This window comes from Aulonocara stuartgranti (genome assembly GCF_965226115.1).
Source record: "Aulonocara stuartgranti genome assembly, chromosome: 6".
In the NCBI taxonomy this organism is placed as follows: Eukaryota; Metazoa; Chordata; class Actinopteri; order Cichliformes; family Cichlidae; genus Aulonocara; species Aulonocara stuartgranti.
Genome location: NC_138944.1, coordinates 8,613,060 through 8,638,919, shown reverse-complemented (window position 1 = coordinate 8,638,919; position 25,860 = coordinate 8,613,060). Strand labels below are relative to the sequence as shown.

The following is a 25,860-nucleotide window of genomic DNA, read 5'->3' as shown; positions in this document are numbered from 1 at the left end:
ATGAACTTCAAGCATACAGCAATGCTAACGAAGTACAAAGTGCTCGTTTTGGGAGCTTAATGGATGAAGAACTGATTAAGATGTTCAGTGGGTAAAATGTTTTCTGTATCTGTTGTTTTTAAGTTAATATGAGCTCACTTTAGTGGTATTAGGGTGTAATTCAGGTATACTTGGTCATGACTCAGTCATCTTTTTTAACTCAATAAAGCTACTTTGTTACTTTGTTTAAAATGTAGCAAGCATATAACAAGCACTTCACAAAGCATCGGGCTTTATTTCACTCATTTGCTGTGCAATCGTAGTCACAAATTAATTAGCAAGTTAACTTGTGAGGGCTAGCTCCCTGATTTGAATATTTGTCCCTAAACACTAGTGTTCACACAAAAGGTTGCAATAGTTTACAAACACAGACATGTTGCTGAAATGTTCATTGTGTGCTTCAGGTACAAGAACATGAACATTCATGGATATTCAGGTTTAATTCACTGTGCTTCCGTTTCCATTCATTTTCTGCAAATGCAATAACATCTATCACACTGTACTTTACAGTAAGCTGCTTCCTTGGTTAAGGAAGCAGAATAAATCACCCTACATCTATAATGTATAACCTCTGTAAACACTTTCCTACTAGGTTTATCATCTCAGTTGCTACTTTCTCTTTTTTTACAGAATGATGTACACTTTTAAAATTATGGTCCCATTTAAAATAAAATAGCTGACGCAGAAGGGTGAGGGCGGGGCTACACTGTAATTGTCACTGCCTTATAGGTAAGATAAGATAAGATAAGATAAGATAAGACTTGATCCCACAACGGGAAATTTTTTGCGTCACCTCAGCTCAGGTACAGATATCAGAAAGAAATACAAAAATACAAATAAGTACAATCAGTGAAAAAAAGTAAGATAATACACTATATACAATGGTAGCATACACAGTATGTGATTATGGATATGGCTGGAAATATGGAAGACATAAACTATATAGCTTGATATGACTATTGTACCACTACTATTCCTATTTATAGACATGTACACACACACACACATGTACACACTAAACATACATATGTATACATACATATATACCTGCACATGTCCATACACATGGAAGGCCCATTATGTATGAAGTGGTGACCGTGGATGTTCACAGTGTCCAGTGACTTATGACATCGTGATTGAGGAGTTATAGAGTCTAACTGCTGTTGGGATGAATGATCTGCGAAAGTGCTCCTTCCTGCAGTGAGGGTGTTTCAGTCTCTGACTAAAGGAGCTGCTCAGCCCACTCACATACTCATGCAGTGGGTGATGTGGGTTGTTCATGATGGATGTCAGCTTTACTAGCATCCTCCTCTCGCCAACCACCTCCACAGACTCCAGGGGACATCCCAGCACGGCGCTAGACCTCCGCACCAGTTTGTCAATGCTGCTCCTGTCCCTGTCCGTGCATCCACTCCCCCAGCAGGCCACTGCATAGAAAAGGGCAGATGCTACCACAGTGTCATAGAATGTCCTTAACAGAGTCCTGCAGACTCCGAAGGACCTCAGTCTCCTCAGTAGGTGGAGTCGACTCTGGCCCTTCTTATACAGGATGTCTGTATTTGTAGTCCAGTCCAGTTTATTGTTGAGGTGAACACCCAGGTACTTATAAGAGTCCACTATCTCAATGTCTTTCCCTTAGATGTTCACCGGTGTTGTAGGGGGTGACTTCCGCCTGAAGTCTATGATCATCTCCTTTGTCTTGCCGGCGTTGATTTGGAGCACGTTGGTCTCACACCAGCCAACAAAGTCACTGATGACCCCCCTGAATTCCTGATCATTCCCGTCTGATACGCATCCAATGATGGCTGTATCATCTGAGAACTTCTGTAGATGGCAATCGTCTGAATTATAACAGAAGTCTGAAGTGTAAAGGCTGAACAGGAAAGGTGAGAGAACCATGCCCTGTGCTGCCCCCGTGCTGCAGATTACCACCTCGGACACACAGGTAGATAAAGCACCCTTAGTTTTTCAGTCAGATTCACTCCTAACTCAGACCAAAATACAAAAAAATCATGGCTTTAAGATGGGACTTCATGACCTTAACCTGGTAGCAAATAAGAGTCACTAGCAATATAACACCTTCAGTATTAAATTAAAAAGCAGTTTCTCAATAAAACAAGGTTAAATGAAAGAACAATTAAGATTAACTTAAAACAACATTAAAAAATACACATACACAAAATCTTTCTTCTTTTTTAATTCTTTAAAATAATAAATAACCTGCTCATAAAGGCTCACTACAAAAGCTACAAACAATTTTGTTTTTGTTTAGCTTTTAGTCCTTGCCCAGTAAAGTAATATAATAAGTATGCCTTAAGTTACATTACACTCTCACTCACTGTTAATTAATCAGGACTAAAGAGTAATCGTTCTTATGTGATGATTTATTGCAGGGCATACTGTAGTCTACATCAGTCACATAAGAGGCCAACTGCACTGTAATGCTGAAGGTGATCTATATAGCGGACAAATGAGAGGCCTAATTAATAAAGGCAGCCAGCTCACCGGCACCTCTTGGCCTCCCTGCTATTATATGTACATTAACAGCTTGTGCTCATTGCCTACTAATTAACTATTGCCCAACATGCAGTGAGGGAGGGGTAAAGGCTGCCGTATCGTTTACCTGGACAACCCTGGTGTTCCCCACAGCAGCGACGGCAGCAGCAGTGGGATCCCTAGTGATACGCCTAAGATGGGACCCGGAGGAGCACGTGCCCTTGAGGACAGCCAGGGACTGCAGGACAGAATGGATGGCTGCATTCACAGCCATAAATTCACTGCTTCCTAACTATCTCATTCATCATATGCACACCAGACTCCTCGGCACCGCGAACACACCAACACACACCTCCCACCCACCACTCCTACCTCCCTGGTTTGCCCTAATAAATAAGGCATACAGGCTGAGATAGAGCAGAGAGTGAAAAACATGAGATAAGTGTATCAGCAAAATGACCATATGACAATGCACAGCCCTCTATTTCACCTTGGAATGCATGAATTCATTCAAATTTGGGGAGACAACAGCTCTCCTCTTTCTGTCTCTCTCTCTCTCTTTACATTTTCATATCTTCTTCTCAGCTGGTCACCATTTATTCCAGAATTTCCTCGTGTCTTTGTAGATACGGCATCAGCCTGAGCTGTGTCGGGTGGTGGAATAAATCACATGGCTGGGAGTAGAAGTGCAATACAGAATATGATCTCATGCAACACCAGTATGGTAATGTGTTTGTGATGGTGCAGGAGACACATTGCCTGAGAATGTGTAACCTTATAAACTGAAATCACTTTAATGTTGTTGTTTACTCTGATGCAAAGGGTATTGTCTGCTTTTGATTTTTGGCCTCTGATTCTAATTTTCTTGTTTTTTCTTTTTCCCCGCTATAAATGCAGATGGAGGATGTTGTTTCATCTTTGCAACACCCTTTTTTATTAGATTTTTAGCTGAAACAATCCAACTGAGCTTCGCTGTGTCTTAGAGGAACTCCGATTTAATATGCAGCAGACTTTGCTTCCCACCTTGTGTTTGAATCTCGATCCCAAAAGATATATATAAAATGTATAAATTCATAAAAGTGTCTTAATTGAGTTTTGCACATCCATTTTTCCTTTCTAATCATCTTTGTTTTTCTCCCTCATTTCACTGTGACCAGCAAAATGATTTATGGCAGCAGAAGACATTGTAAGGCTGAGTAAAAAGAAATTTATCTCTTTTGACTGAATCCACTTTTCATACTTTTAACTGCTATTTCAATATTAATTCTCTTATCTCTGAATCAATCATAATTAGTCTTGCTGCTTGCCAACCAGCTTGGCCTGAATGTAGTATGAGGACCATGACCGGAGGAGGAACGCTCCGCACGAGACATATTTCTACTGCCCCCAAGTGTTCAGGAAGAAAACTGAAAGCACAAAGGAGGCAGAAGCCCAGCTGGTATTAAACACACTGACACCATCTCTGAAAACTGATGCTATAGCAAGCAGCTAATAAGTTTCCAGACTCCAGTGGTTAGTCTCTCATTTTGCTGTGATAATGGATGTGATGTTTGCACAAGAAGCTCTGTGTCCACTGTAAAAGCCTTCGCTCTTGCGAGGAATTTGCAGCAATGAATTGCTGCGCTCGACCTCTATCGCCATTGCACTCGGAAAGAACACTGAGGGACCAGATCATTTCACTTCACAGAAGTCTCATTTCTCGGCCCAAGTCGCAGAGAGAATTACTTGAGGCGATGGAGACTTTGTCTACATAATGATAGAGGTTAGCGAGGAGCACAAAAATCAATACGGACAGAACAGCACACAACCCCATTGAACTCCTTGAGAAAAAGCAGGCTGTTAGAATTCTCGCCATTACACTAATGTTATTATTTCACACGTGGGTTTGGTTTCACACAGAGACTGTAGAGCAACATGCTTTGTTTTACGGAAGAGGATTAGGGCCACTGGGGGGAATAAAGTGGGCACGTCTTTTTTTCCCCTTCTTTTCTTGAATTCTGAGATTAAAAGTCAGAATTCTGACTTTTTTCTCAGATTTTTTTTCCAGTGGCCCTAATCCTCTTCCGTATTGTTTTGATGCCCCGTCCTTTCAGACTTTATGAATGACCCCACCACAGTATACAACCCCTGGTAAAAATGATGGAACGACCACACTTGGATAAATCGCGTGTATGCCACAAAACTATTTTGTTTCGGTACATGTTTTTTTGTTTTGTTTAATAGCACTTCATTAAAAAATACCTCAAACCTCAAATAAAACCATTTTACTTAACGATAGATATTTTCCTCCAGATCAAGTGGAGACAAACATTTTGAAATCATCAACAAAAACATCACAATTAGTACTTTATTGCAGCCTTTATGACAGCCTGGATTATCCCAGGCATGAACTCTATGAATGATAAACAATATTTTCCATCAAGCTGGTTCCAGCTTGTAAATAGCAGCTGACAGATCAGCTTTGCAGAATGGACCATTGTCATGCACATTTTTTTGGTTTCTACCATAAATTTTAATTGGATTGAGATCTGGACTGCTTTAAAACTCTGCTCTATTAAGAATGCATTAATACCCTGAAAATGACTTCACGATGGCCAAACTCACTTTCTATCAATAGAATCTTAGAGAGTCCAAGACTTCTGGGTAAATTTGTGCATTTAAAGCTAAGGTCCACTTGTCCCTTACCTGATATGCAACCCCATATCATAAATGAGTGAGACAGTATGCTTGTTTCTTTCAGGCAGACATAAAAAAATCCAGTATCATGTTCTTGGCCAACGCAGATTCACGATCCCTCAGTGAAGATCAATTTCATTCAATCATCCACAGTCCACGATCACTGCTCTTTAGTCCACAGGACCTGTTTTGGGGGGTTTTCTTGTTAAGGTGTTAGTGGTGGCTTTCCTTTGGTTTATCTATGTGTAAATCCCTTTCGATTCAGCCCATTTGCTACAGATCTATCACAAACATTGACTCCTGTTTCTTCCCATTTGCGTTTATTGTGCATTTTCCATTTTCCAGTCATTGCTTTGTGTTTTCTGTCCTGGTGATCTGATATGTGATCTACCCCTTTGTTTTCTTTTTATAACTTCCTCCTTTGTTTGCCATTTTTCTAAAATTTAAGAAGAGCTGATTAGGAACGACCAAATTCTTTGTAATAACATTTATCACACTTCACTTTACAGTACAGTTGTTTCCTCTCTTGCTGGTGCTTCCTTTCAATCAGATTGGTGCAACAGGTCATTAAGGTCTGTGTTTTACATATTTAGATTTGTGCATGAATTTGTTTTAGAAATGCAGATTACAAGTAAAAAATCTAATGTTAAGTTACTAATATATTTACTTTTATTTATTTTTTCATATCTGTCATTTATTTGTTAGAAAGTTTTTAAAAAATCTAATAAACATTCTGCAAATGCGATAATATTATATAAATAAATATTTAAAAAGTAAATCTTTTTAAAAAAAAATCTCCAAATGAAAATCATCTACAAGAGGCTTAAATTTCAAACAACTCTCACTTTGTCCCGGATTAGCTGCTCTACTGTTTTAATCCAAAGAGCAGACTAGTGAGCACTGAAATTCACCACAGGAAACTCTGGCAACTGTTGAATTCTGCATCACATCAAAGAGCACTTAAAGATAAGGCGACATCCAAAAGTTGAAGCTGAATCAGAAGCAGGCCTCTTAGCAGTTTAGCAGACTGTAGCACACTGGTGAATCCACCAAGGAGTGTCTCAGAAAGAAATAATGAAATGGCCTAGTTAAGAAAAGAAGCCTACATTTTTAATCCCAAGGAAATATTGTGGAGGGATTTCAGATGGCCAGAATCTCCTCTTATGTGCTGAGAAACATCTCTGTGGTGGACACACACACACACACACACACACACACACACACACACACACACACACACACACACACACACAAGGACTTGCTTGTGCTAAAGGTGTGCTATGTTAGCCTCCACAGAACAACATTACAACATTTTTGTGTAATTGAATTTTCCTTATATAGCAGCTTTAAACGCGAGCACTGCATTAATGACTCATTCTGGGTCGTACTTATTTTTCACAGTTGTGACTCAATTTACTCATTTGTACTTTGGTCTGACAGCAGGTAAAATAGTTTCGTTTATGGTAAAGTTTATTTTTTTTAATTTTACACAGTTTCTATAGTAAGAAGTTTGAGGGAAAATCCTCAGTACATAAGCATGTCATCACGCTTTCACAAAAACAATATTTTGTATCTAATACATTCAACAAAGGCTCACAGAGACACAACCTAGTTGCACTTACATTGCCTCTGGCTCTTTCTATCAAAGCAGGCCAAACAGCAGACTTTTTATTACGGTATTAATGTATTCTATTTGTTTAGAGAGCTGCACATCTTCACTTCTCCTCTGCTGCAGTTCTCTAAAGCCTTTGGGGACATCTCAGAGATCCAGCTGACATATGGTGAAGACAGGAGAAACATGTTGGAGGCTGCCAGGATGTGGACCCCAATCCCCAGATGTACAGTGACATATTGTCTTCAAACAGACCGTCTCTGTGGCAGAAACACTGAGAAAGACGGAGAAAGACTTTTCTAACCGCGGGTGTTTTCTCCCCCAAGCCATTTTCAGTTTGAAAGAGCCCAGGCACTTAATTCTCTTCTTGCTGTTTCAAGGGGTTGCAGCTACTCCTACGGATCATCTGAGGGGCTAAAACGGGTTTATAATTACCATGAAATATTAGTAAATTGCTTAGTTATGTTAAAAATACAGGATGCCATACTCACATTACAACAAACCAGCAAACTGACTCAGCAGAAAGAATCTGGGCTTTGTCATTGACTTTTAAAGACAAATTAATAAACTGCCATAATCTTAACAGCCTGTAGTTGGATTTTACAGCGAGGGGGCTACAAAAAGTAACACATTGTGTGTGTGTGTGTGTGTGTGTGTGTGTGTGTGTGTGTGGGGGGGGGGGGGGGGGGGGGGGTTATGGGCTAATTGCAGGATTTGGTGAAACCAAGTAATGTAAGAGGGGGTCCTAAAAGTAGCCCCAAGAGATTACTATGTAACGTCTCGATATAGAAATGACCAAGCCTGAACTGGTTATGACCACTTAGCTTTAGTGCATTAATTATAGCACCCGCAATAAACTGGGGTTTATAGGAAAGGGTGTTTAAATAGCACATAACACGTAATTAGAGGTGTTTTCAGTTTATCATCCTTTTTTAAAATTATGCAAATCCCAACAAAGTGTACTGAGTAATAAACAATTTGTGCTAGCAAATATTATTTAAATGTTAACACAAGTTGTTAATTACAATGAAAATGTGCAGATAGTTCTTACAGAGCTTTTCTGAAAGTGAAACCGGTTTTACTTAATTTTGAATTACTTTTATAACTTTCTGGGAAATGATTGTAATTCTTATGGTATTTCATTTTTTATTATTTTTGTAACAAATTTAACTTTATTATCAATTTGCATATTGCAAGTGCATGGCCAATGAAATACAGTAGCTTATACCTGTAGCCAAAAAAAAAAAGGGAAAAACAGCATTTATTGCTTATTCTTTTAAACGGGTATGCAAATGCCAGAAATCCATAGTGAGCAAGGAATAGGTTTTAAAATTTTTACTAAGTCTGTTCCCAGGGGAGCAAATTTCCCTGAAGCCCTGATGATTTATTCAAGTGCTCTTTTAGAAATTGTTTTAAATGTATTTCTGTATGATTAGAAAGTTGTGTTTAAGCAGAAGACATGGGAGAGGAAGGCATCTGAGGTGGCAAAGCTCTCAGACTGAATTCATAATTGCAACATGACCAGTGTCTTTCATCAGCTCACACTGGATGCTGCCCTGTGGCATAATTGGTTCTGCCTTTGAGTCTGTGTAATATCACATTTTTTGCAAGCCATCCAAACAGTTCAACTTCTTAAGTTATACCTTTCCATCTCATCTTTGCACATTTTGCCTGATGTCCCCAACCTTTAAAACATGGGCCAGCTCAAGTTTGTTTCCCCCCCCCCCATTTTACAAGATAGCAGTTAAGTGCTGTGAACCCATGAGGTATTCAGTTTGTGTGCTCTTCGCGCACAAGAAGCACTTGAACAGAACTGTTGCATTAGCAGGCCTGTTACCTTGTCTCTTCAGTGTCTTATGCAAGGTCAGCAGCGATACTCAAAGAGGATGGGGACGAGACCAAATACACAAAGGATTCCTAGGAAAAGTCTCAGTGTGTGCAAAGGCAAAAGGAGGGGGGCTGTTTTTCCCCCTTCAAACAAGTTGTTATATCTATAGCAAAGATTCAGCAGCTTCTAATAGCCATTAGAGGGGGGGGGCACATGTACGGCACAGATATATTTGAGGTTTTTCCTGAGCCCAGACTCAATATCTACCCACTGTCAGCGTATAGCTTTATGGATGAAGTCCTCTAGGGTCTGTTCCCAGGTCACAACAAAATCCAATCACTCGTACTTTGTGTAAATGGTTTCTAGTTGTCTCAATAGGCAGCCACATGCTTTCAGGTGATGCCTGCGGGCAGACTGATCAATAGATCATCACTTTCTCAATTCTCAAACCAATTGGAGCTTTGACCGAGGAACAAACTGGTTGAAAAATTACTTTGTCTTGTCTGCACTGCATTTGTAGCAGTTACTGGGTTTCTTTGTGGACTTTCAGGCTTAGCTGTTATCTGAAGCCACTTTACTATACATCTCCAATTTCTGGAGTTGATGTGGTTTGTGTGGTAGTTCAAACCTTTGAACACGATTCATGTTCTTGTTTTGCTCATTGAGCCTAATTTTGTACAATTATGATTAAGTAACATTAATTGTAGTGCCACAGTGACACGTCAAGTTATCAAAGAAATCAAACCATCAACCGCCAACAGCACACACTTCAAGTCCTGGCTCAAACACTTCACTGTACGTAAGAAATCACAGTAGCCTGCCAGCTTTCCTCTGGTTGTTTTTTTTATTTGCAGTTCTTTACATTTTAGAAAAAGAATCCAAGGATTTTGCCTCCTGTGTGTTTTCGTCTGGCCTCTTCATGATCCATGATGCCAGCTGAGGTGGTCAGCACAATGTATCTATGGAAACAAGAGTCAAACAGAGCATTAAAATGTGCAGCACATTTATGACTGCATCTTCCAAAACATTAAGTGAAACTGCTGCCAGCTATGGGAGTGTTTAACAAGAAAAAGTACCAACTTCTATATAGAACTCCCAAAATTACATTATATTTTACCCTTCTGCGCTTTACCTAAACAGAAGCTGCAAAATATTCAAATAAAGCTATTAAAAAATCCCATTGAAATATTAACCCATACTTTAATAGAGAGTCAGTGGCTGATGCAAACTGGGCCCAATATGTCTGCAGGTTACTATGGATTTCATGCTCCAAAAGCTACTGCATTTAACATAGAGCTGGGCGATAGAACGATAACGATATGTATTGCAATATAACTTTTACTCGATAGAGAAATGAAACTATCACGATAGACTTCACCGCTCTTGTCCTCTTAAAAAATAAAAATAAAAAATAAAAAAAAGGTCAGCCAATCCAAATTAAGTAGCGCAGAGCCGAACCAATCACAGCCGCAGCGTCACGTCGCGTGACTTGTTACGTACAGCACAAGTGCCAAGCCGCACGTGTGTTTGTTTGGGAAGCAGCCAGCGGGTAATGGAGGAAATGAGTGTGCCGACTAGAAAAATCAACCGAGCGTGACCGAAGAGAAAACCGATGATGGTTCCAACGCCGGAGAGATTGTCGAACGGAAGAGCCAAAGAAGTTCCGTAGTGTGAAGGTATTTCGGCTATTTCAAGTCTGACAAAAAACAGAGTAGCGTGCACTGTAAATTGTGCCAAAAGCAAGTCTGGAAATACAATAAACTGGTGCATGCGTCACACTGTGCGCCGCGTTATTGTTTCGGTGAAATGAATTTCTACAATACTGTTAATTCTACTCTCTGCAGTGTTTAAATGCTTACATATACACACAGTTACTGTCCGTCCACACATACGACTCTGTTCTGCTTCTATGCCGCAGCTTTGTTTACTTTTTCCCACCGAGGCTTCTAGACTTCTGATTGGCCAACATTTCTGCACGGTTAGGAATCTAGCGCCACCTGCTGCTTTGGCATGTTCATAGCAGCGTTTTCCTTCATTTCTGCCTTTATGTGTGGACGGGATTCTTTTTTAAAACGAAAAATCTCCGTTTTCAAAAATACCCGTGTACGTGTGGACGTAGCCTCAGTCTCTGACTGGAAGCGCTAATTCGTCATTCGGCTTTTGTCAGACTAAAGTAACTGTTAAAACTGTTTGAAAAGCTCAGCTATACAACAAGGAGAGATTGAGAATTTCCTTTTAGTTCTCAGTTTATTTGATATTGACAAAAGTTAGTCAGTTTTGTCTGTTCTTCTGTAAAACAAACTAAGATTTATTTTTAGAATTAATATTTTGTTTCTAAGTGGAATTGACAATTTAGTCTGTTTCGTTTGTTCTATTTTGAAACTTAACCGCTTTAGCGGCTGCCTTTTGTGTAGTTTGTAATATTTGCCTTTATTTATCTGAAAAAGTCTCATGTTCCTTAAGTACATCTACCCTGTTGAACTTATTATGGGAAATAAATATTTAAATAAAAACAAGCTGCTGATTATTTCACATTTTACTTGTGAGCAACGGCACATTTAAATCTTACAAATATAGTTATTTGGCTTATATCGTGATAGATATCGTTATCGCCTGAAATGAAAAAAACATATCGTGATATGAAAAAATCTCGTATCGCCCAGCTCTAATTTAACACATCAAAGCTTAACTACAACTGTCACAACAATCTCGATCCTATTCACGCTCATTTTTGGCATTTCCATTCAAAAACAAAAGGATCTCCAAAAACAAAGACCTTTATCTCCCAAATTAAAAGCTTGGGCTCAAATTCAGTGTCCACATACGAAAATATTCTAATCAAAATTTACCAAATATTTCTTTGTAAAAACAAGTTTGAGTCTGCGTATACTTTGCAGTAAAATATGGGACTCTGAAGTGCTGCTGTTAATGTTGCATTTCCAGCAAAGTATAAAAATATTTTGCCTCACAGTTATTACCCATAGTTGTCCCAAAAGCTCTACGAGCACAGGTCTTTAAAAGTTAAACTTTCGTTCACCTCAGAGCTGGTTGAAGTTTGTGAAGTGCTACAGTGTGTTTGCGTTGCTGGAGTTTAGTACTAAAGTCTGCTAAAATTAATCCGTTGTTGAGATTTTATGGTGTAGAAAGAAAATACTTCGTTCTTTCCTAATTAAGTCCAAATGCACCCAAGAGAGCCAACAACAGTACAAACTGTACACCATCCAGGGCACGCACCATGCCCTTTATTTCCAACACCAACCACTCAAACCCTTACAAAGGAGCGGAGTTACATTGGTAAGTATGTAGACAATCGGTGCAGTGTTAATTTGTTCAAACATAGCTGCTGTTTAATTCCTTACTGTCCAATAACAAAGGTGTAAAACACCCACATTCTAATACTGATGTGCTTTTACGATGTGCGCTCTCCTGTCATGCTTGACAGAGCATAATAATCACAAGTTTATTTGCCACATTTATTGACATTGTCGCTAAAAGCAATATACTGTCTGCAAAAGATGTCACAACATCATACATGTACATGGTCAACATACATGTCTGAAGCAGTTAAGTATGCTTGGCTGCTTTAGTGAAGTCTGTGCTCTCGAGTCTGATGCTGATGGAATTTGTCAAAGCAAAACGCTAAATGTAGCCTTAACCTCAGGATAAGGTAACACACTGCATCATGTCTCAATGTATGCTCAATCATCCCGGTAAGTAAATCCCAAAAGGTTGATTCTCCCACTGAAAACGCTACATCCAGATGAACAGATTCAACCTTTTGGGACACTGCATCATATTACCATTAAAAAAAGAAAAAAGCTGTAATTATTAGTTTAGGACATTTAATTCTTTAAATGCAGTCTTTAGAGGAGCTGCTGCCTCATCAGTGGACAGACACCAAAAAAGCCAACTCATTCTCAGTTGCTTGATTAAAAGAAAAAAAGGAAAGAGGAGGAGGGGGAGTGTCACAGGGGTGACACCAAGTTGGCTGAACAGATTTTAGGCCTCAACAGTGATGAGATGTCACTCAAATTGGGGGAGTGTTATCTGCAAAACGTATTAAGGGGCATGTGTGGGAACCAAAATTGTTATAAAAATTCAGCCAAAGTTCTTTTCCAGCCACACGTATGATAACAGCTGCAGCCTCCCTCTCTGTCAGACACAGTAATGCCACAGTGGAGTCAAGGTGGGTAATGTTTTTAAAAAAAAAAAAAAAAACTATAACTAAAAAGTCTTTATTGCTCTGCTTTCTGAAGCCATTTCTTTGATCTGTACAGTGAAAAAAAATTCTAATTTAAAAGTTGCTGGTAATGCTGTTATGTAGTCGTGAGTTAGGCCTTAGAGATGTTTTTAATGATAAAGCTGGTGTCGCAAGGACAACAGATTTCTGGCCTGCTACCAATACAGGGCGGAGGGTGAGGGCGCAGACAAAGGAGACGACACAGCCAAAAGTACATTTGGATACCTCAGAGAACCACCATGGGGGAGAACAGCTCAACTATCAGCTAAAGCTGAAGGCCAACTGTCATTCGCTACTGAAAGCAACACCGACAAAGTCAGTGACCCTGAGCAATTTGGAATCAAAGGAAACTTAAGGATCCTTTGACACGCTCACCCCCAGGAACCTTGTTTTACTTCATCCAGCTAGATCTTCACAACTAAATCTTTTAGTCATCTTGATTAGAGTGAGACTAAACTGTGAGTGACAGAGTAAAATAAATGTACACAAGTGATTTATAAAACATGGGTAAGGGAAGCAATAATGAATGTAAAAAATAAAGTAGTCATTTCATCCTGTTTTCATAGTACCTGGAGATAAAATTGTAAATAAAATTAAATTACAGCCCTACTGTAAGCACAAACTACATCAAAACCTTTGAGTAAAAAGACAATTAGAGTACTTTAATCACACCACCTGCTCAAGAAGCATTAAACAGGTTTTTAATGCTTCTTAAAGCTGTTTTTTTTATGAAGACACTTCAATCAGCTGCATATCTTTAAACTCAGCTACAGGCTGAGACAGCAGCAATGTCCTCTCTGCCCTCTAGATCACAACTGTAACAGATCGTAAAATGATCTTTCAGACAGATCATCCAACCAACAGGGAAACACATTAACAATGTAATGTGTGCAGGACTACAGAAACAGTGTGGTAGCCATCTGATCGATGGGCCTAGTATAGTTCTGTACTAGTCACACATCTGTCTGAAAAACTATTAAGAGTGCAATTTAAAATAAATAAAAACATCCACTTGTGGCTGCCTTATACAAAATAAATCTTTGTCCAGTTGCATTGTGCCCAAAACATTTAAAAGCGACAAACGGCGATACTTATGCTACAGTTACTTATAACAAATCGAGACATATGGATCGACAGTTAACCACCTGAAACACTAACCAACTACACCATTTTGTCAGGCATGGCCAACAAAGAGAAGGCATCAGAGGAGCAAATGGCACACCTTTCAAACCAGAGCCTCACTCATCATATAGAGACATTTAGGGGCCAAAATACACTTAGAAATGCCTGGTTGCTCATTTCTATTGGTTTTTGCATTCAAAGTGTGATGACAAATAGTTCTCACCCAAACTGTCTTGAGGGCAGCAGGTTGTTCTGCCACTTCTCCAGGTCCTTGAGTTGGAGATCAAAACGTGGACTAATCACGCCACACTGACAAGAGAGAAAGAGTGGTTTAGACTCCATTCACAAAGCATTAAAGCTACAAGCAAGGCTAGACAATGATAAGAGTTAAACCAAGTTTAACATATCGAAATGAAAACAATGGCCACTGACTTATTGGTACATAACTGTAAAGACTGTATAGAAACAGCTTCTCTGTCGCCATTATCACTAGAAGCCCTTTAAGACCCAAGTTAACTTAAATGGCACTAACATAAAATTATATTTCCTTCAGTCGTTCATAGCAAAAGAAACAAAGCATGTGTTTAAAACTATCAAAGAAGTGACATGAATAACAGTGCAGGTTGGTTATATTTACCTTGTTCAGCCTGCCTGTGAGATTGACAACAATTTTTCCGGCTCTGTGGTCATCAATGATCTCAAACTCACCAATATAACCTGCAAGGCACAAATGACAAAGACCATTAAGTTAAACACGTTATTAATGCGCATAATTATTATACACATTAAGTTAAACACATCAGGGTGCTTCTAGAGGTCTCAAATTAAACTGAAGTTATAATTTTACCAACTGTACACACAAACAAAGCAGTCAGCCCTTCAAGATGCTTTACAACTGCATGTGGTGCATAAAGTATCAACTTGGAACGCACACACCTTTAACATAATGACACTCACCGTGCTTCATCATGACGGTTAGGAAGCGCACAATAACCTTGGAGCAGGGCCTGATGAGGACCTGACGTTTCCCACGCTTCTCAGCATTGTTGATGCTTTTGAGAGCATCTGCGAGAACGTTCATGCGCACCATGATGCCTGTGGACACACACACAAAAAAGACTTTTAGCATTAGATCCAAAGGCCTGGACAAGAAGGAAATTAGTGAGTATCATCACCATCGACGCTCTACAGACTACACTAGAACACTGATGGTGAAACGTTACAAAAAAAAACAACTCAGTGAATTTGACAAAAATGCTCACTACACTACAAAGGAGGACTTAAGTAAAAGAAAGCCTAGTTAGCAAAACCTTGCTAACACGAATCATGCCGACCCTTTTCCTTCCGTCTACAATTATGAGCCTGGCGGCTAATATTTTCCAGAGATGGCAGGTTAAATACTGCTCACACTTTACTCTTGACAAGTAATGCTGTGGCTTCAGTTACACTAAGAGAGGAAAAACGGAGCCTTCCACTGAAGCATGGTCATTCATGAGCACTCAGATTAGCTACTTAGCTTATCCAAATGCAAACGCCACAGTAAGTAGTGCCCTTAGTTCTGCAGTTACAACGGTCAAAATATTATCGACAATATGTACCACATACAGACCTGTACGGACAGCTAAAATGTCTTATTCGTTGGACATTTGAAACTCGCATAACTGGGAGCAAAGCTAACAGCTATCAAGCCATCAAGCCGCCCTGAACGCACCAATTCCCGGGGCCAGGCAGTCCCGCTAACACAGGACAAAAATTATGAATCCGCTTCACTAATGGAAACCATAATCAGCCCAAATCATTACTACCAACTTTGACTTCGAAATGGACTCACTTATGGATTATTTCACAATATGATGCTTTAGATACTTAAAAGATTGAAGGTGACGATGTAAAAACACATCTTACCGGTTCTGCAATATGGCGGAAAGAGGAAGTACGAAAATCTTGCAGTGCATTATGGGAAAAAAGGTCGAGACTTTTTCAAGCCGAGATGGCCCACAGCGCCAAAGCCCAAACTCCCCCAACAATGCCCACGTACCGAAAAATTCATGTTTATTTTGTCCCTGAAAACTGCCAGCGTTTTATAAGAAGTCTGACATTTATAAGTAACTAATATTTTATTTTGTTTAGCAGGTTTGGAAAAATCGTCTTATTTTTTTATAGTTGTGGGCTTAAGTGGGCCACTTTCTTCGACCTCAAACAAAGATGAAATTCAGAAAAATAAATAACTTTACTGTCAAGTGTCCCTAAGCGCTTTGTATAAATGTGAAATTTAAAGCAGTGTCCCCAAGGGACGATGAGTGTACTGCATTAATATCCAGGAGATTAACTATGAGTGCTTTTAAAAGTGAAAATATATGAATATGAAAATATACATGAGTATGTACACAATATTATTATTATTTCCAGTCCTAAACCTGGCTAAGGGCATCCAGCATATAATAAAACATGCAGATCCATCTGATCTGGCCACCCCTTAGGAAATACGAGAGAAGCCAAAATTATATTTTGTTTGTTTGTTTGTTTTGCCCAGGGAAAATATTGAAGTTCAGAATAGATATTGTAAATTGAAGACTTGGAAAGGCAATTAACTCTCAATGTCATGTCTCAGTGAATATGTCTGGTCATGGTTGTATGTTGACAAATTTGTGAATATTCACACTAACTAAAAACAACGCCATTTCCTGTTCTTGTGTTTACTTAGTAAGATTTGTTGACGCCGTTGCAAATAAAATTTCCAATTTCAAGGAACACTTTTTTGGTCATTAGGCAAATAAGACTCTGATTTTTGTTTTTTAAATATTCTCATAAATGAGGACTCAGAGATTATCTTAGCCTGGAATTTGAAGGACAGTACAGCCAGTGTGCTACCTTGGTGGTGAGTAAAGAAAAAAGGGGCATATATTCATGTTAAAAGGGAGTTTTTTCTTCCCACTCAAAGCACTTGCTCACAGAGGGTCATCTGATTATTGGTGGTTTCTCTGTATTATTGTAGGTTTTTTACCTTACAATAAATCCTTACAATTTAAAGCTATACAAATAAAACTCAACTGAATTGAATTGAACTGAACTGAATTAAACACCATCATTTATGTCATTATTTCATATTGTTTCTGCTGTTCTCACATTTGCTAACAGTCTCTATGGACTTGGTGCTCCTCATAGAAGGAAACTGTAAAATATACTTTCAACAATTATTGAATCTTCTCAATGTGTATTCTGACTCAGACTCTGTGAAGAGTATAATAAAACAGATTGCAAAGTGCAAACTCTCAGATCCACATCATATTTTTTATTCCACATTTTGACACGTGCAACACCCTTATTGCAGTACCTAAAGGAAATTAAAACATACAGATACAGCATTATCTGTAAATGCAAAAACAGCACAACATTATGAAAAATCATGCTTTAACAACAATGAAGGACTGCAATATTAAGCCCTATGAAATACTAGTTGCATTATGTCTGTGTATGTCACTAGACATAGATTGTCACAACTGTGCAGTGAGTAACTGCAGCGTTTTTTGTTTTTTGTTTTTTTACATTAATAAGTTCACATGTCAAAACTGTGTTTTTTTCCTTGAATAAACTCACAAATTATTGTGGTAGGTCACTGATCACCTTTGTCTGCCCTACACAGAAATATTACAATAACTAATCACATTTCTATTTTGCATGCATAGAAAGTATGTATAGATACTATGTAATATATGTATATATATAAATATATGTATGTCAGCATAGCATCAGAATCTACACACTCAAACTAAGTCACCAAAATCGGTAGTGTCTTTGGAACTAAGTGCACCAAAAATTACTGAGTAAAAGTAAGTGAAACTTTTTGATATGTTTTCTCCAAAAAAGTTGAACATTTAGCTCATTTGTGTATTATTATGTAGTAATCTGATTACTAGAAATTTTACAGATTCTGTATTTTTCAATAATGCATGGTGGAAATCAGTGAATAACTAAAACAGACTGTAGATAAAGAGTATAAAGTTTAACTGCTAAAAGCTGCATGAACACAAAAGCATTTCTATCTTGTTTGAGCAAAATGTTTGTGTCTCCGTCAGCTTTCAGGTACTTTCTATTCATTACAACTCTACTACCATGCTCTGATGTTACATGTTCCTGTGGAGTGATCAGGCTGAAAGTGTGTTGTAGGAGGTTATGCACAGCCATCTGCTAAACACTAAGCTTGTTGATCAGTACAGCTGCAACACCTCTTTCCACTGGTGTCCAGTAGAGGGCCCACTAAACCATTCAAACCCAGATGCAGTGACATACCCTCCAGCCAAGTCTCAAAGTGAACAGTCATGTGGAGCATAATGGAATGCTGAGTAGCACAAGACATAGTAACCAGATTTCTACAGCATTTCTATGGTTACGTTAAATTTTCAACACATTTGTTTTCATCTATTAAGCCTCTGGCTAACCTTTCGTGTACCCTAAATTTTCACACTTAGCCACCATTCCTGACCATGCTGACAAGAGAATCTGCATCTCCCTGGGGATCCAGGCCCAGCCTCTGGAGGTCCAGACCCATGGCTACCAGCATCTGGAGCAAGGTAAGCTCCTGCTGGGTGGTCTTATCCACCAAAGCTGGGCAGGTGGGGTTACACTGTGGCCACTGACAGGAATCCACGAGGTGAAAAGGACATCCTTTAGCCGGGGTCCTGTTGTTACGTATTGCTTCCAGACTCCTGTCCCAGCATTGAAGGGCACGTGGCAGAGACGTGCCTCTAACTTGAAAACTTGTCCAGTTACTTTAGGAACAACAAGAAGGAGGAGTTATGAATTAGAAATAAAGAAAGAAAAATGGGAAGGTTGTCAGAGTTAGTAATTAAGGACCAGAAAAGGGCAAATGGCAGGAGACTGTTTTACTTTAAGGTTTGCAACTGCAAGTGTTGCAGCATACAAAGCTACAAAAGACCTTGAACTTTCAGCTCCTGACTTTGATTGCACCCACTTCAGCATAACTAAGTATACTTATATAAGACTGCAATGACCCATCAATGTCCATGTGAACAACTAAATAATCTCTATGTTAAAGTGGTCCTGGGAGGCTAGAGAAAGTGTGAAGTGGCATTTGGTGACAATGTGGTTTGATGAACAAGCAAAACAAAAACAGCAGCATGAGCTCACTGGGTAGATATGACTGCTGGGGAGAAAAAACAAGGGTGCCAGGTGAACTTGAATATCCATTCTTACCTTTTGGTAATTAGTGTGTGGGAGAGACAGGACGGAGCAAATACAGCCCTAAAAGACATGCAAAGAGAGAGCATTTGTTAAAACCCATCTTGATTTATTTTTCAACTAGCTATAGTAAAATTTGAATCTAGTCACTGCGTGATGACGACTTTTGACAGGAATGCATAGACGGCACAGAGAACGTCAAGGAACTGTTGGATGTTAACATAGAATTTGATTGTCTGCTGTTTTAAATGGCTGGCAGTTCACTCAACAGTTACAGGCTTTGATATGTAAATGTACAAATGGAAAGTGGATAGTAGCTCATCACCACTGCTCTGCAAGCTCTATTACATTTTGTTAAAGTCACCAATTCTATTTTAAAATATTTTTTTATAATTATAAATTGTAGATTGAATTGATTTCCTGATCTATTAAAACGAATGATTGTATTTGCCACTATCAATGGTCAAGAATATTAAAAGAAAACACTAAAAAGCAGTTCCGTGTTGTCGAAAGGGCTTAATTTCAATTTCAGGAAATGGCTGGAAATCAATGAGTGCTAAACATACAGTTTTTATGTTCTGTTAATGTTAGTAATGTTTAGACGTCAATATATGATAAGTTCTACGGAACTTACGTAACATCTCTCAGGGAGTTTTTGAGCTCCAAGCCCAGGTTCTGTATGTACTGCCACTGCTCCTCAGACATGCTCTGTCCCCCTATATAGATGTTTTCCACCCTCAGCTGTTCCTCATCAAACAGCCACTGTACAATAAACACAGGGGCTGTAGGGAAAATAACATTTAGTTGATCAAATCAGTAAATTCCATCAAGTCTATTAGTCACTTCCTGCCAGTTATTAAGCTGTATCCACACACACACACACACACACACACACACACACACACACACACACACACACACACACACACACACACACAGATATATACACTCCCCTGGATGAGTAGGGGTCAAACAAAGTCAGGAACTACCTGAAGAGCTACGTAGGGTCTTTTGGATTTATGTTCACCGCCATGTTCGTGATCTTTTTTTTTTCTTTCTGTGTGTACAATTTCATAAGATCTGCAGGTTTTTGCGCTGGCCTCAGTTGGTGATTAAATTTGTTATTTAGACCAGTCTCTAAAAAGTTTTTATATTTAACAGCCAAAATGAAAAAATCCACCAGTTAAACATACTGTTACTAGCCACACTGGCCCCCTTTTCAATGATTACAGTGAATACAACTCAGAATGTCATGATCTAAAAGTTTACGCACCAGCGTAGCAGTTAGAGTTTCAAGATTTACATAGAAAATCTCTTTTCTTTAATTTCAGACCCTGATTTGGAGATTTGGACTAAACGTGCTTTTATATGCTTTGCTGATTTAGCAACTTTAAAATTCCATATATGTGACAATAAAGATCTTAAAAGTTTGCATCGAGGGCTATAATATTCAGAAGGCCTCTAAAAAAATGATGCAGTCCAGATGAACTTACATTGGCTTATCATGTCATCAGCGTGGGAATCAGTCTGTTCACTGATTGAGTGAAGGAAATTCACAGTTCTAATATGTCAGTGCTCATTATTTCTGAACTGCTCAAGTCATGTCATATGGTGTGCATTTAAATTTAAAACATCATCATAAACAAAGACACCAGTCAACACTCACACGTCAAAGTAGAGTATAGTCTATGACCGAAGAAGCACTTCCACTCCTCCCCTCTTTTAAAGAGCTGCCGACATCTGTCAGGAACAACCCCATTCCACAGCCTGAGATAATAATGCACAGTTAATCAATAAAATTCACGAATAATATGATTTCCAAATCCTACATCGGGCATAGGAAGAGATCTAAATATTGTCTTCACCTGAGTCCAATCTTGATAGCATCCTCAGGTGAGCAGGAAACTGTCTCAGGGCAGTTTGGTGATCTTTGCTGCTTGCTCTCCAGAAACCAGCCTGAGTCCACGAGGCCTCGGACCTGAGCTTCTGCACCAAGCTGCTGGAGCTGACTGGCCACCCTCTCAATGTTGAGCAAAACACCTGTTCCACCAGCGCTGCAGGGGAGCCAAGAAAATGAATAAATAGTTTGGCTTTGAGGGTGACATTTTTGTTTAGGATATCAAACTGACAGTGCATGCCAGCTCATAACGGGAAAGTAAACATTTAGCAGGTTTTACATTCAGTTGATCCTGTTTTAGGGCCCGGGGACGTCTCAAGAACCATGCTGCTAACCTGGGAGGAATGTGCACCATTACTGGGCAAGGCCCTTTAATAAACATTATGTCACTGATCACAGTTGACTGTAAACATCTTCATTGTTGACAAGAGGATGCACCCAAAATAGGACTTTAATGGTAGATATGGAGACGGTCCAGATGGTACAGAGACTCTTGTCCATCAGAGCACAATAAAACAAACTCACCTGCTACCAGACAGCATGACAACCTTGGCCTGCTTGATTCCTTTAGGGATGAGATCTTTGATGACCTCACGGATGATTAGGGATCCCATGAAGTTATATTCAGCTGATAGTAAAGACAAGTATGACAAGATTTGTATTCTCTAATTAACTGAACATTTAGAGAATACATGTTTTCTTGTATCCAAAGGAGCTACGGTTACCTTATTGTAAAAGATTTGAGGAAACTTACTTGCATTTGTATTCCTATCTCTGACTTTGTCCCTGCCTTGTCGTGGCCTGGAAGGGGGTGTTGGTGCAGGCCCAGTGCCGCTCCACACATCACTGGAACAGTAAGGGATGAATCTGCCATAAAGAAGACAATCACATTTGTTAGACTAAAGCTGGAGGCCCTGAAGTTGGTTTCTTCCCTCCCCCATAAAAATCACCTCAGGCTGGAGCTGACAACTTCTGTCATATATCAGAAAGCGGCAAATCTCTATTTTGATCACACAGCCTGCATGTTGCTGAATTTCAGAAACGAAACTTTATCATAAAAGATTAAAATTGCTTGCATGGATGAAAGCGGAAAGTTAAAAATATCACCCAAAACACTACACGCATATGCCAGTTCACCACGCAGTATATATCCTGTTGTGCCACCAGACTTTTCAGACGTTTCTTTCCTCAGGCTGTGCGATCACTAAAGTCATCCTCGACATTTCAACATAAAAAACAATCTTCAAAAGAAAGAAAGAAAGGGAAAAGAAAACAAAATAAATTATTTATTCGTCATTAATCGGTGATACAGTTTTGTTGTTGTGCTGCATAATTAAGTAATCTTGTCTGACATAAAAAGGGTCACTGAAAGTGTTGCACGCACAAGGAATTGTGTTTTCAATCCTTTTTAAGTCAAGCATATTACCAGCTGCATTAAGAAGATATGTTTGCTGAATCCCTGATTATGCAACCTTTTTGTTGTTGTTGTTTTTCGATACAATCATTTTAGGAACTGTAACATTAGACACTTTATCCAACGTTTCACACACAAAAAAATCACCTAAAACAGCTTCAGGAAGCGACCTTACAGCTAAAAACAAGTTTTTTTTATAGCATTTCTCAGATTAGTGCACAGAAAAAAATGCACATTTATGTGTTAATTTAAGTTAATTTAATTTAATATAGCTGTTTTCAGTTTTCAGTTTTGGCCTGGATGTTTACAGATATTTGTGAATATTTATTCAGCATATTTTTTCTCAATGTAAGTAATGGTAAATGGCCTGTATTTGTATAGCACTTTACTAGTCCCTAAGGACCCCAAACCGCTTTACACAACCAGTCATCCACCCATTCACACACACATTCACACACTGGTGATGGCAAGCTACATTGTAGCCACAGCTGCCCTGGGGCGCACTGACAGAGGCGAGGCTGCCAAACACTGATGCCACCGGGCCCTCTGACCACCACCAGTAGGCAACGGGTGAAGTGTCTTGCCCAAGGACACACGATGAACTGGAGAAGTTTTATGACATCCAATAAAAACATCTATAACTTTTCTCCTTTAAAGAATGAGTAAAGAATCCATAGAAAATACACATACTCAGTAGCACTTGCACGCAGAAAACCTTAGTTTTAGTCCAATTTTTTTAATTTTCGAAGGTTTTTACAAAGACATTCTTTATAAATGTTACCAATTATATCTTGATTTACTGAATATTCTTCCCTAAAAATTATTTTTCTGTCAAGAGGGTTTCAATATATATAAAGTGACAGAAGATCTTGATGTAAAAACATTTCATTCTGATGTACAAACATGTGTTTATGAAGTGTCTATTTAGTAAGATAACACTTCATTTACATATTCAAACATCAAAGTTCAGAAAATTTATAATACAAAAAAATAACAATCTTCATATTTGTAAGTTGAATGTTTAATCCTACTCCCCTGCAGTGTCTCCCATTATGTACACAAATTAATTAATACAACAACTATGGGAACAAAGAAAAAGTTGTCTTTATACACCTTCATTAACCGCAAAAATACAAAGCACATCTATGCAGGTACTTACACAATATTTGTGTTATGCCAGTGTGGGTTGTCCTCAGCTTTAGAAGATAATATTCCACTTCCTGTAAATCCAACAATCGCTCATTAAACAGATGTCCACTTGCCTCACTAGTCAAAGAAAGCAACTCTGTGGAAACGTCTATGAAAGGCATTCTGAAACACTGTCGGCTGACTAACCTCTTTTAGTGTCAGGCCACCCCGATGAGCTCATTAGTCGGGGGATATTTTGGTACCTGTAATCACAGGTCTCTCTGCTGTAGCAGCACCAGCCACCTAAATATAATAGACACTAATATTAGACATTCACATCCAAGATAGGGACACCCTTGTTAGCCCATCACACAGGCCTGTGAGGAATGGTGAAAGCAATGGTTGCACCTGCAGGCTGCTACACTAACATGACCATAGTATGCATTAACTGTATTATTATGGGGTCTTTACCTTACAATATAAAGCAGCTTGAGACAATTGTTGTTGTGATTTGGTGTTATATAAATAAAATTGAAAAAAGATAATAATAACAATAATAATTCACAGTTGAGCAAAAGACTAGAATGATCTCTTTAATTTACAAACTGTCAGCATGCAGATTGCTCATTTTTGCTGATTTGTCACTCAGTAACATGCAGGAAAATGATTTGTGTTCAATATCAGAGTACAAGTAAATTTGGAAGACACTCCCCCGGTGTTAACCTCAATTCAAGTCTGTGACACGCAGCAACCAAAAAAGTTGACAGGACAAGATGACATCCACATTAAGATTCCAATGAGCGGGTGTCACGCTAAAACAAACTGACCTTAGGGGACTAAATTAACCATATGGGGTTTTAAATACTCACCTTCCAGAAATAACAACCATCGGCGGCTTCCTCTGAATTCCTTTAGGTAAAACCTGTAGAACAAATGAATGAGCATGAGGAGAAACAGAAGATAAACCATCTTTGTAAAATCACTGACTCAATCAGGAAACAGACATTAAAGAGCAAAAACAACCAGAACTTCTCACCCAGCTACTGTCCCATCATTACATGTAACTTGTGTGTTTGTGAGGTAGTGCAGCCTCATATCATCTGTCTGTTGTCCAGCTCCACGAGTCCCTGCAGCACCTTCCTGTCTTGATTCGGCTGAGCCTCCGGTGTTTCTGGAGGTGCTTCCAGTTCTTCCAGTGCTTCCTGAAGTAACATCAGCTGCGGAGGCAGACTGGCCAGCATCACCTTGTTGGATCCCACTAGACTTCTTTGTGGACTTTCCAGTAGCTTTAGCATTACGGTTGTTCTGACACCACAGTCCCCCAAGCAAGAGCAAGAAAACAAATGGACCCAGTATCTTCATATCTGAGGCAACATAAAAAATTAATTCATGCAAAACATGAGAAATCTTCAAAAACTTTCCAACTTGCAAATACTTTACCTTTCGAAGAAGAATCAGTTTTGAAGATTGCTGCAATGAACCCCTCACCCCAAGGGTCAGGCAGATAACTGGTTCTGCTGGAGAGAGAGACTGGTGAGACATTCAGTGCACTGTGACAAGGTGCGAGAGGAGGGTCCTAGTCATGAGTAAGTGATGAAGTCTTGACCAGGTTTTGATGAAGGCTGCAAATCAGCGACGACCTTTATAGTGCCACCATATGGATCAGATTTCCTCCCATTTTCTCTTGCAGCTCCTCTCAGGCCCTGAGATCATCTGGTGACGACACACCGCAAGGGGAGGTACTGGATGGTTAGTGGTGAGGAGAAAAGATAACACACGCATCTCTTCAACATATTTCAATTCTTTGCACACACCCACCTTCAAGCACTTTCCCAGCTGACCGTACCTCATGCACAAGTTCTTTTTACCCCTAACCTCCTTCTTCTCCCCCCTCCATCCGCTGCTGATTGCCATTTTTTTTTCTTATTTAAACATCTACATGGTCAGCATGACCGCACAGTCGCTTTGCATGGAATGTGACCCAGAGGTCATTCGAGCGCCCACCTCAAACATTTTCTGACATGGGAATCAGTCGTACCGTAAGGTTCCCGCATGGTCAACAGTCTAAAAGCACAGGTGGAGGAGACTCTTCTTGGTTGTAGCACCATACGCATTATGCATTGCCTCATTCTTTTAAGTACGCTCAGTTTTACAAGAATAACAGATATCTAACAATTTATTTACTGGGGTAAAGTCATTACATAACTAA

The 25,860-nt window shown here is 39.2% G+C and overlaps 2 protein-coding genes across 2 annotated transcripts; both read right to left on the bottom strand.

Annotated features, from left to right (window-relative positions):
* Window positions 1-9,476: 9,476 nt before the first annotated feature.
* Window positions 9,477-16,020, bottom strand: rps15a (ribosomal protein S15a). Its single transcript, XM_082537540.1, has 5 exons — window positions 15,919-16,020; window positions 14,971-15,108; window positions 14,651-14,730; window positions 14,237-14,322; window positions 9,477-9,610 (listed from the first exon to the last, which is right to left on the bottom strand). The coding sequence occupies exons 2-5, from the start codon at window positions 15,101-15,103 to the stop codon at window positions 9,517-9,519; spliced, it is 393 nt and encodes a 130-aa protein (XP_082393666.1). The 5' UTR covers window positions 15,104-15,108; window positions 15,919-16,020; the 3' UTR covers window positions 9,477-9,516.
* A 1,296-nt stretch (window positions 16,021-17,316) lies between these two features.
* Window positions 17,317-25,470, bottom strand: notum2 (notum pectinacetylesterase 2). Its single transcript, XM_082537801.1, has 12 exons — window positions 25,092-25,470; window positions 24,688-25,015; window positions 24,521-24,573; window positions 23,859-23,954; window positions 23,683-23,743; window positions 21,864-21,976; window positions 21,635-21,737; window positions 21,078-21,266; window positions 20,879-20,979; window positions 19,847-19,994; window positions 19,228-19,275; window positions 17,317-18,782 (listed from the first exon to the last, which is right to left on the bottom strand). Exons 2-12 carry the CDS (start codon window positions 25,011-25,013, stop codon window positions 18,479-18,481), a joined length of 1,542 nt encoding a protein of 513 aa, XP_082393927.1. The 5' UTR covers window positions 25,014-25,015; window positions 25,092-25,470; the 3' UTR covers window positions 17,317-18,478.
* Between the last annotated feature and the right edge of the window lie 390 nt (window positions 25,471-25,860).

Excerpts from the sequence above, each read along its gene's own strand:
- rps15a (XM_082537540.1), bottom strand. The coding sequence starts at position 15,103 with ATGGTGCGCATGAACGTTCTCGCAGATGCTCTCAAAAGCATCAACAAT. Across the intron at positions 14,731-14,970 it reads AACCGTCATGATGAAGCACG|GTTATATTGGTGAGTTTGAG; the intron begins GTGAGTGTCATT and ends TGTGCCTTGCAG. Across the intron at positions 9,611-14,236 it reads CTGCCCTCAAGACAGTTTGG|ATACATTGTGCTGACCACCT; the intron begins GTGAGAACTATT and ends TTGTTTCCATAG.
- notum2 (XM_082537801.1), bottom strand. The coding sequence starts at position 25,013 with ATGAAGATACTGGGTCCATTTGTTTTCTTGCTCTTGCTTGGGGGACTG. Across the intron at positions 24,574-24,687 it reads AATGATGGGACAGTAGCTGG|GTTTTACCTAAAGGAATTCA; the intron begins GTGAGAAGTTCT and ends TTTGTTCTACAG. Across the intron at positions 20,980-21,077 it reads GCTATCAAGATTGGACTCAG|GCTGTGGAATGGGGTTGTTC; the intron begins GTGAAGACAATA and ends TTATTATCTCAG.